The sequence below is a fragment of the Lygodium microphyllum genome, chromosome 1 (assembly GCF_053477565.2).
Source record: "Lygodium microphyllum isolate KBCC chromosome 1, Lygodium_microphyllum_v1.1.10, whole genome shotgun sequence".
Lineage (NCBI taxonomy): Eukaryota > Viridiplantae > Streptophyta > Polypodiopsida > Schizaeales > Lygodiaceae > Lygodium > Lygodium microphyllum.
Window position 1 is genome coordinate 59,849,089 of NC_141135.1, and position 11,578 is coordinate 59,860,666.

Consider the following 11,578-nt stretch of genomic DNA (forward strand, 5'->3'; position numbering starts at 1 on the left):
TTGTAAATATCTAAAGTGGCATTTGTCAAAAAATTGACAATAGTTAACATATAATACATGTGAAAAGTCTAGAGCATGGGGATTAGTCTCTTCGCATTCAACTCATTAATAGATACGCTACATCTGAGCAACTAATGGTATCACCATATCAAGGACAAGAGGCATGCAATTGAACAAAAATATCCACCTCATCACTAATTATTAACACTAATGTAAATCTTTAGGGAAGATCTAAGTGAGTGTATGCTAGCAATTGGCCTTTGATATGATTCAAAGGTTTCAAACAATTCTACAACGTTTGTTTAATACATACTACCAATCCCACAATATAGATCTATCTGCCTACAAGTTTTGAATCAACCTCTAGGGTGGTTCAAGCTACGCCAAAGGGTCATCTCCACTGGTAGCCAGCCTTCTCCCTTGCTCGAGAGGATTTAATTTCTTAGCATAAGGCAATCTCTTTTGCTACTTTGCCATGGCTCTTGTACTTCTAAAGTGATCAAATAATTGCCCATTATGAGAGAGAGAGAGAGAGAGAGAGAGAGAGAGAGGAGCTGTTCAAACATCATCAATGTTTGATTTACCTGAACAGAATTAAGCATGTTACCTTAGCCAGTATAGGCTAGAATTTGATGAGCACTACCCACCGAGAGTCCAAGGAGCCTGATCAATAGTGTCAATGCAACATTGAAGCGCTTTCCACTACCAAGGACTGATCAACAGGATCAAAGCTCCTTATGCAAGCTGTATAGGTGAGGACTCCGAGGCATGATTACCCTATCCAAGAAATTTCTAACAGATTTTGTTTGTGTATGTGCCCACATGCACGCGTAGGTATCAGCATGTGTGTATAATTGTATGCTTAAGAACGAAGTCGTGTAGTATGAGTGCAAGCGTCACTGTCTATTTCAGTCATATGTGTAAATATGTGTACACATGAAAATTCTTACGCTATAGCCTGCAAGAGTACTCAAGCAGCCTATGCCTGTATCACAGTCATAAGATACAGTAAAAGTGTGCATGGAGAATGTTAGCCCTGTGTATATATGTACCGTATATGTCTATGCATATGTGAGTGTGAGTGTGTGGAATAAGCCAAGAAAAGGAGACACATGCCCGTATATGAATGTATGTGCGTCTTGCGTACGAGTGTGCGTGTTGTGTGTGAGTGTGTGTGTGTGTGTGTGTGTGTGTGTGTGTTATCCTTATTTTAGCTTCTAGTTTTAAAAGTCTTACCAATGTCTCTCCGTAAGGCTTTTCAATTCACCAACTAGTGTTACTATTAGTATCAAGTCCTCACCAAGTGAAAATGATCTCAAAAAGAGAGAATTGTTGATAAGTAGAACAACATATCAATAAATTTTTGGCTTAAGTGAAGTGAAAATGATCTCAAAAAGAGAGAATTGTTGATAAGTAGAACAACATATCAATAAATTTTTGGCTTATCTCACTTAAATTCCATAAATAGAAGATAGTGGAAGCACAAAGGGGAGACTAATCTTGTGTTGTGCACACCCTTGTCTTCGAGACTAAAGCAGGCGACTAAGAAACTTTCACATTGCTCAATCATGCGCTCCTACCAATAACAACATTGTCCATTACATGGGGCATTTCTTGTACTTCAAACACTTAATTTCCTACCATTGCTAAGGGTGGTCAAACCACATGTACAGTGAGTTAGATCCCCACCAAAAATAAATTTGAACCTTGCATGTTGGATCTAAGTGAAACCCAGTCAAGAAGCCATATTACAAGCACTCAGTGCGAGTAGATCAGGCTCAAAACTAAAATTGAACCCTTCACTTGAATTTGTCTTGGATCCAACTCAAACCCTATTGTTTTACTAGTTTGAAGGAATCCAGTACTTCGCCACCATCAGCACCAATAAACTGCAATAACAGTGAGCGTTAGCTCATTAAGCCAATTCTAATTTCACTGAGAATTTCCAAAGTCTCACATGAATGTATGCATGCCCACTCTAACTGGAACTGGTCCAAGCAAGGTAATACCCACTCTTAACTGGCACTGATCCAAGCAAGGTAATCAGTGCTCAAGGAAAAGACTGAATACCTGGAACTGCAATTCTTGAAATGTTGCATCCACTTTGCCATAACCGTAAGTGGAGAATCTGCACAAGCTCCAATTACCATGCTGTTTCAGCAAGCAACAAGACGTTATTTTGGCTTCAAAAAGCAAGCGACAAAAAGTTCCCATTGACCTTTCCTGGAAGATACCTACAGTGGGAGCAAAATCATCAAGCCTAAACCCAGCCATGCCCGCAATCACATGAACAGGAGCCTTGTATGGCCTGCTTTGGTAAGTGTCAACTCCGTTAGCATCTTTGGATGGAAGGAGGAGGCAGTTACTTTGATAGACTGCGCATGAACGTTCGTAATTATGCACGTGCCCCCACAGTACTAGGTCAACCTGTGAAACATCAACAGAAAACTCAAGAGTGAAGATAGACTAGAAAATACATATTATATCAGTCAACTCAATTGTGTTCACATGATCTTCATACCTGCCCCTGCAATAAAAGGGGCTCCACTGCTACAGGAAATGCAGGATCAACAGCGGGTATTATTGTACTTTTAACCCCAGCTTCATTCACCGAAGAATATTGTGGCCGATGGCTGCAAAACATTGACAAGGTAGCAGTGTGTTACTCAATGGAAACAAAGCAATGCTCAAATCCTGCTTCTAAGACAACTCACACTAAATGCACAGACATGTACACACGCACACACACACACACACACACATACAGCAGAATCCATGTCACCATAGTTTGTACTCTTCACGTTAAGAGGACCCCTTAAGTTTCATGAACTATTATCATCTTGAACAGGGAAGTGAGAGACTACCCAGTGAAAACAAGCCATGGTGTTTTTGTACGGTCCACTGAGGCAAGATCGTGCTGTATCCAGTTGAACTGCGTAAAACAGAACACAAGAAAAACATTAATAATGACTGCTACCTTAAAAGCTTGGGACAGGAAAGGTAAAAAACATCACTATGCCTCAATGTCCAGCTGAAACTCTTGCCTGTTCACTCCCATCCATCCAGTTGTGCTCTGTTGACATCACAGTGAAGTGGACAGGCCCAGCCTCAAACGAATACCAAGGTTTGTCTTGCTCCTGTATTGGCATCTGGAAATACTTCTCATATGGAATACCACATTCTCCTCCAGAATCAAGGGTCTCATACTGAGACCCAGAATCAGGAAAATCTCTGTAAAAGTATGCACAGACATTACACATGATCATCAGTTTGAGTTTTAGCAGGAAGAACCACATTGTTTGTTAGCAAACCACCAGATACAGATAAGAAAAAGACTTCATAGAAACCCCATAATACTTTGGGAATCGAATCAGATTTACAGTTCGATAGGGAACCAAACTAATTGGAGAAAAAAGTACCTTTCATGGTTACCTATGGCAGTCATGTAGGGAACTGCTGCTGCTACAGGACTGATGGAGTCAAAAAAGTAGTCCCATTCAGCAAGAAAGCCAGTTGCATATGCAATATCCCCAATATGTAGGATCATGTCTACATTTCCAGATGCAACTTCACTAGATACAGCACCAATCACACTTGAGGCTCCTGGCTGCATCATAGTGAAGACATCAACATGTCAATAGCATGTACAACATACATACATTTAATAGTCACTTCAGAATCAGACACAAGACAAATATGTAAACATACAAGGTGGCCAAAAACCTGATTATGTAAACATACAAGGTGGCACAAACCTTACTGGTCTGCCTTAATCTAGAAGTCCTGCAAATTATGTCACCATTTCTTCATGCATGAACCATTAGTCAACAGCTACTTGTGAATGTGGAGTAATTCAATTCTGCCGCCTTGACTTCCCAACTCTTGCTGCTCAGTACCACAACTGCTGGCATCACAAATCACCAGAAATGACTCATTGAGATCCAGCAATCTCAACAAGGTCAAATGCTTACTCCATGTCACCCACCCAAATCCACTCAAAATCCTGCCTTGTGCCATCAGTGAGAGGCAATGTCACGTCAACATAATACACCAGGAACTGCCTTTCAAATGTTGTCAATCCCAAGAACATGCGCACCTCCAATGCATTCTTAGGACAAGGCCATTCCACAACTGCCTCAACCTTCTCAAGACCTACGTTCATATTACTGATCCGAATAATGTGTCCCAAATAGGAAATTGACACCATGAACAAATCGCACTTCTTCCCATTCAGGAAGAGCTTGTTCACTTGCAACAGGACAAGTACTTCTCGCCCTTCTCAACCACCCACTTTACTTGCAGATGAGAAATGATCATCACTCACTGAGCTCAAGTAACCAAGGTTGTAAGAGTGCCTTGCAAGGTCCAAACTGCCCACCAAGACCCATCCTGCATTACGAGAGACTACAGCCTAGTCTTTGTGCGAGGCACACAATCGACTCGTAACCGAATCACAATGTCCCAGACACCTTCTTCTCCAATTCCTATGATGTCTTATCAAGGTTCTCCATCATTGGAGGCCTTGAGACAACATTATGGACTCAGTGACGAGGACAATACTCCACTTTCACCTTCACCTTCTACTCCTATTCCAGATTTCACTAACATGACAGAGGAGGACTTTGAGGAGCATTATTGCAACAAGTACGGTGATGTTTACAACCCTCCTACCAGTTTTGCTACCACATCTGAACCGGTTGGTGAGGCTGGCCACCTCTCCAATCATGGAGGACATACGGCATTCGAAACGTCTGGCGATCCATCTTCATCATCTCAGCCAAGTCCAATGTCAGGTTTGTACAATTCTTTTGTGTTGCATGAATCAAAACCCTCGCCTGTTTCTTCTTTTGAGGTACAGGACCTAGATGGCTTTGCGTATGTGAACTTCAATAGAGGGGGCTCGCGAAGCAAACGGAATTCAAGTACATCTGCAGCTTCTATTTCATTTGAGCATATCACACACACTTCTCACTTCCCTCCCATCCCACCCTCTTCTATATCACATCTTGATCACCTCTCATCATCTTTCCAAAACCTTGGATTACACTCCACATCTGCATCGCACACCCTAGGGGTTGGATCTTCCATCTCCGCTCCTAGCACCTTTTCCTTCATCCCATTCTCTACCTCTTTGCACCATGGTACTTCATTAGGGGGAATGCCAACCTTTAACAAAGTGCCTCTCACCTTTCAGCAAAGGAGCACACCCATAACTCCTGGGACGACTGTGATGGGCATCCCCCTCACTATCCCCAGCTTCACATCTCACATGACCACTCAAACGCAGGGGTTTCCATCCTCAACTTATGGTGCGTCTTCACACTCTCCTTGGGTTACACCTACGCAAGGATTCCTTTCTTCTACTCCCCATGTTCCCATCCCATCTCCTTGGGTTCCTCATGTGGCTACCATGTCCATGCCTAGTCAGCCCATCCCTACCTATGGATCCACCTTGCACACTACCCGCATGCTTGGTGGGCACTTTGGGGCCCATTCCCAAGTGTACTCCACTACCCCATCCTACCCTCACTATACTTTTTCACACTATCCATCTCCGAGCACTACCACTCCTGTTGCAACGGCCAAGAATGCCTTCACGGATAAGACACATTTTAACGGGTCAAATTTCACCACTTGGTCTAATTTCAGGCAACAAGTGCTTGAGTCTCTGGGTCCTTGGGACCTTGTCATTGGTCTAGAGCCTATGCCGGACCCTTGACTAGCTCACCTTGACTAGATCCATCAATGGAGAGCCCGCAATGCCACATCCAATGTTCAGCTGATGCAAGAATTGCTTCTTGAGTTTCACTCTCAGTTGCAGCACTTCCCGCTCGCGTCAAAGCGTTGGAGTCACCTTCTCGAACGCTATGCGGCTCGTGATCGTACTCCGCGCATCAATCTCGACTTTGAGCTGCAAGAGTTCTCTATTAAGGAAGGGGATGATCTGAAAGTCAAATTGGCTGAATATAGGCGGTTACTTGCCGAGTTCACCACTATTGGCTCTCCAAACTCAGATGAAGATCAGGTTACATTCTTCTCTAATAAGTTGCCTGAAAAGTACTTCAATCATCATCTCCCAACCTCGATTGCCAACCTTCTACGAGTTTAAATGCCAGTTCTTGTGTTACGCAAGGCTGCATGATCAAGTCCACAAGAAATCCTCATCCCAGCCTTATTCAGAGCAAAGGGGGTTGGTTGCCTCTTCTTCGAGAGGCAAAACCACCAGTGGCAAGAACTCGCAAGATACGAAGGCAAGCCAATCAAAGGGTGACTCTCTTCCTTAGATGGAACCAAAGAATCTAAACCCATCTGGTAGCAACTCCCTAAGAAAAACCAGTTTAGCATACACTCCCAGAGAGCCGGCCATGTGGACAAGGAGTGTCGCTTCAAGGCCCAAGGCCTTCCACCTAAAAAGCCTCAACAAACCACTGCACAGTCCAGTGGGGCTATGCCTTCCACTCCTGCTTCATCTGTTCCTTCAGCGCTCGCTGCTACTGCTGGACATGTGGCTCGAGTAAAGCCTCAACAACCCATCTCTTTTACAACCCCTAAGGGATTGGCTGATTGGTCTATAGGTTCTGATCCCATTGCACTTCATGCATCTATTTCACCTTCCTCCCCACCTCGTCAAGCGTTCCCTTGGCAACACCCTGCTACTGGACGTACGTGACGGTGGCCACCTTCTTAGATTCGCATGTCTCTAGGTTCTTTCGGATATCCTAGGTTAGTTTAGGATTCATTTTTCACTCTCTTAGAGTCAGGCCCATAGGATTCATTATCTTTAGCTTTTCCATTCTTTTGACTTTCGCTGCATTTATTCACATACATACACATTCATTACATTTATTTTGAGTTAGATTTCCTTTCTATTATCTTTTGCTTTGGAGCATCTCACCACTAACTTGTATTTGCAGATTCTCATCTCTTTTGCAAGGTTTTGTCTTTTAGTGTAAGGCTAACTTGCAGATTGCTTTAGTCCTACCTGGGCTAGAGACGTGGGGATGCGCACCGTTCCTTTCATTGTTTCATCATCCTAGGAGTGCTTGCTCTTCTTCCATCATGGTGGTTTCCCATCCCGAGGCGGATCGCGCAACATCTCTCTTGATGCTATCATGGCAGTGACTTCTATTCTAGCAGGGTGCTTATCCACTTTATCCACTTCATCTTCTTTCATTCCTGCTCACTATCAACTACGACAAAAGAGTGCAATAGACCCAATCGCTTCATTCAAGCAATGCAAATTCCTTACAAAGGCATCCATCTCTTCTCTCAAAGTTTGCCAAAGAAAGTCTTAACTGCTTTTTCGGTAGTATCAAATTGTCGATGTTCTATAACTATAGACCACAACTTTTTGACACCAAAGATGACCATACCTTTTAAAGAATAGATCCCATTCAACAGTGAAACTCAGCATAGTATATGCTTTTCCTGCCAGAGATTCAAACACACCAAGCTGCCATGATAAGAGATTCACCTACTTCCATAGATCATGAACACAAAGGCTCTGGCAAGTTGTAACTTATTGCACAACAATAGTTCATGTCATAATGCAATCGCTCTATCATGTGGCCATCCCAAAGCCATACTTTGTGCAAACATGCATTTGCCAACAATGCAAATAGAAGCTATATCCTGAAGTGTAGTCCAAAGAACATAGGAATGGTCCACAAGCAAAGAAACGTCATATGAGAAGTGTCATATCACAATGACTCACATCTCTTGCTTGTTCTTCAAGGACCAAAGAGAGAACCATACATAAATCCACGTGCCACACTCTTTAACGCTTTCACAAATACTATGCTCCACTAGATATCTTAGTCACCTATAACAGCTACTTTACAAGACTTACACCCATAGCCATGTTTGCTTCACAAGACTTATCCCATTGCCATCCCAAGAGATCCATGTTGCTTCACAAGACTTACAGTGATGGCCTTTCTAAGAGATCCTCATTGGTCACACATCTTAAGCATAAAAGCATTCCATTCAAGATAAACAAACATGCATTTAGTGCCCTACACTCTGCATATCAAACAAAATACATTGGCATGTAACAAAAAAGGACATGAAGCAACATATGCACCGCTGCTACCATATACATGTCCAGAAGTGTAATCCAAATCACAATTGTCCAAAAAGTATGATACTCAGTGCCATGTTAAGCATCCATATACAACTGCATAACAACATACATGGTGTCTAGAACACTAATCATGGTAGGTCCCAAAACAAATATATTGTCAACATACAATATCTCGGGTGAACATAAAGTACACCAAGCAACCATGAGATATTTGAGTGTAGCTAACCAAAAGGAGTGAAAGTGCTACCCCCCTCTTGAACATCAAGGAATCCTCAGATCTACACTCCGATGAGCCTGATGGAGCTACAACCAAGGTTGGCTTCAACTGAAATGCCTAGAGGTAAACCTTTAACCTTGTAATCTTTATCCTTTTCCTTAGGTGTCAAATTTTCATAAACTCGTGGCTGCAGATATGAAGGCACAAGAAGTACCACTCCTATATTTGCATTAGCAACACCCATGCTTGAGTTATTAGGACCAGCCCTTAAACTTTGCATTTCATACTGCTCTACACGGCTTCCCACATGTCCATATACAAGGCTCGAGCCTAATTGCAACCCGCGTTGCATGCCAATATTTCCATACATGCCATGTTGCATTCTTGGGCACCTTAACTTCGATTCTATTCGACAGGCCAATCGGAAGAGAATGGTTAAGGCTTTGCCATCGTGACCTTTCCCTTTGACATCATTTGCCCTTCTCCATCCTAAGGGGCTATCCTTGGGCATGTATTCCTTGCTCTCGATTGCTCTGTTTCTGCTTCCTCTTTGATATGGTGATGGTTGTTGTATTTGCTTTTGTCACACACTATTGGATTTGATTCCATTGCTCTGATTTATGTTTGTATGTTCGCGTCTATTGTTTTATCTCTATGCTCATCAATCATGGCATCTACAGGACTATCAAACTAGATGGCACCTAAGTGGCAAACCAGGGACAGATGGCAACACATAAGCAATATTTCAGCAGTGTCACAAGAAGGCAGACAGGCTAACATTCAGACAGTACAAGACTTGGCCATGCCAAACAAGGGCCAAGAAATACAGTAGTCACAAGGGATTGAAAACGGTGTGCACAAGATGCAGAGGGTATGCAAGTATTCCGCGTAGTGCGGTTGATTGTTAAACCTATCTATAGCAAGGGGAGCATGGCCTTAATACAATGCTCTCCAAGTTGAGATTTAGAAGGCTGTGTAAAGATGGGTGAGGTGATACTGTGGCTTGAGAAGTTTTTAGTGATGGTGTATTTTCTTTGTAGACAATATATCACAGAAACATCTTAGAACAAGACAAATTACATACTTGGGGTCAGTTCTTACTTGGATGTAATGTTCGAGAGAATTATCGCGTGGAGTTTTGCCCATATCACCATAAGTAATAAACTTTACTTCTGGTGAGCCAGATGCAGGCAGTGTCTTCAAAAGTTTAGTTGGACTCCATCCAGTTTGATCACTGTCAACCACATCTTCAAGTTAGAATAAGCTTGATAGTACACTAATAAAAAGTGTTGTAGAAGAATTAGTTTTAACTTATTATTGGGAAAGTTTCTCCTACCCCTTTATAAAAACAAACAAACAAGCAAAAGCAAAACATGAATGGTCCGAATGTAAACTCTGTAGGGTGCAGTTAGGCACAGATAGTAACTATGTGGTGCATTTCGGAGGAGATCGACTCCACACAGTACACAGGTTTGACTAATGTCTCATCCAGTCTTATTGACAGCAGAACTCATTGGTTGTACTGATGGTATTATTGGTGGTAAATCATCTGTATATTTGGTCAATGAAATGATTTTAGATGTGAATTCTGACATTTAAAGCCATGGAACCTGTCCTTGTAAACTGTCTGTTGTCCCTCGTCAGTTGATCACACAGCTGTTACAGAATCTATGAGCATTATGTCAAGTCAAAATCAGCATAGAATAGTTTGCACTGTATTAGTTTCTTATGGCACTTTCCCCCAACACCTGAGAATGTAAGCATTTGAAATGTGAATAGCCAATACACAAGTCAGAAGTGTCTGCAGCAATGATAAGGACAGTATGAACTCTTAAGTCATTGACAAGAACCTGTGAAAAAACATCAAAAGGGGCTGCAGCAGCAATAAGATAGCACAAATTCATCCAAGACTAGCAGCAATGCAGGAGTAGCAGTTTAAGTAGAAAGTAGCACCTTCACCCTGAATCTATTCCCTGCAGGCCCCATCCGAGAACAGTGCTTTTACCATGGGATGCATCCGCTTAGAGTTTTACTGGGGCTCTAAGGAAGAACCTCTAAATATGTCAGAACAGAAATATGAGTTCACAGAATTGTATGAGCGACTGACAAGAGAACTATCTCTTTTCTCACCCTTTATTTCAGCCAAATAAATCTCAGTATACACCACAAAGGAATCCTTAAAAATGAGAACACACAAGGAAAGCAGTCATCAGGATTTTGGAAAGGAAAAACATTACATGTATGTAAAATAGTACTGGCTCTATGTGCAAAAGTTTGTACTTTAACTAACAGCCCGAATGCACAGCTAACAGTGAGTCCTTTACAAGATAAAGCACAGTGTTACAAACAACAGAATTACGGTGCTGCTTGCATTCCCAGATATAGAATCACGACAGTAAAAGGAACAATTCTCAGTTTATAATACCTGCCATAAGTGTAGTTGTACTTGGTTGATGCTGACAGCCCAGTCAAAATGGCACTATGAATAAAGCCAGGGTCATGCCAACCGAAGTCTGATGCTGGACTTGGTGCTTTATCTTAAACAATAAAGAAAACACATCAAACACGGGCTGTAAAAATCAGGCAATAAAAGGAACATGGAAAGACATATTTAATTTCTACATTAGTTCATGGTTATTGACATCCTGGGGGCATCTCACTAATCTGCTTTTACATATGCCTTGATCAAGGCTGATCATGAGGCCTTCAATAGCATCACAGGCATTTCAGGTTTCCAACAGAAACTAGTGGGGGTATGTGGAACGACATGACAAATACAAATGCAACATTATTTAGAGACCCTCCTATTAGATAGGCTTTCAAATTGAAGGTTGGGAAACCTGCCTTTAAGGAAAATCAAAGTTAAACTCAACTGCTAAGTAACTCGAGATGCGATTTCAGATTCAAAGACCATACTTTCATGTGTAAAACGTGACAGATCTGGAAAATAAGTCTTAGCAAGAGAAGTCTGCAAGCTTCCAAAAAGCACCAAGTTAAAAAACTTACTGCACATATCACTCTGCTGAAATGTTGTGATAGCCGATTGGACAGATTTTCCACCGGCATATCGAACAGTTTGAGGTTGTGAGTCTCCGCTTATCCATGTCAGCTTTATCTGCAATCAGCCATACAAGAACTCGTTAAACTGAATACTGTCCATACAAACTCCATCTGTTCTACAGAGTGTTAAAAAGTTCTGTAGATTCAGACATAGAGAATTCTCTTTGGCTAAAGACTTGTTTGGGGCAAGAGCATTTGGTGGAGGTTTTGGTGGCCAC

The 11,578-nt window shown here is 42.1% G+C and overlaps 1 protein-coding gene across 1 annotated transcript in view; it reads right to left on the reverse strand.

The window, feature by feature from the left end:
- Positions 1–1,369: 1,369 nt before the first annotated feature.
- Positions 1,370–11,578, reverse strand: part of LOC148041164 (putative inactive purple acid phosphatase 27) — a 31,060-nt gene continuing 20,851 nt past the window's right edge. The window contains exons 4-13 of the mRNA XM_087678675.1: positions 11,307–11,415; positions 10,726–10,837; positions 9,402–9,534; positions 3,420–3,607; positions 3,045–3,231; positions 2,865–2,932; positions 2,522–2,633; positions 2,239–2,427; positions 2,071–2,151; positions 1,370–1,889 (exon numbers count right to left, since the gene is read on the reverse strand). Coding sequence (XP_087534801.1) covers positions 1,833–1,889; positions 2,071–2,151; positions 2,239–2,427; positions 2,522–2,633; positions 2,865–2,932; positions 3,045–3,231; positions 3,420–3,607; positions 9,402–9,534; positions 10,726–10,837; positions 11,307–11,415 — 1,236 coding nt within the window. The 3' untranslated portion in view covers positions 1,370–1,832. The remainder of the gene's footprint in view (positions 1,890–2,070; positions 2,152–2,238; positions 2,428–2,521; positions 2,634–2,864; positions 2,933–3,044; positions 3,232–3,419; positions 3,608–9,401; positions 9,535–10,725; positions 10,838–11,306; positions 11,416–11,578) is intronic.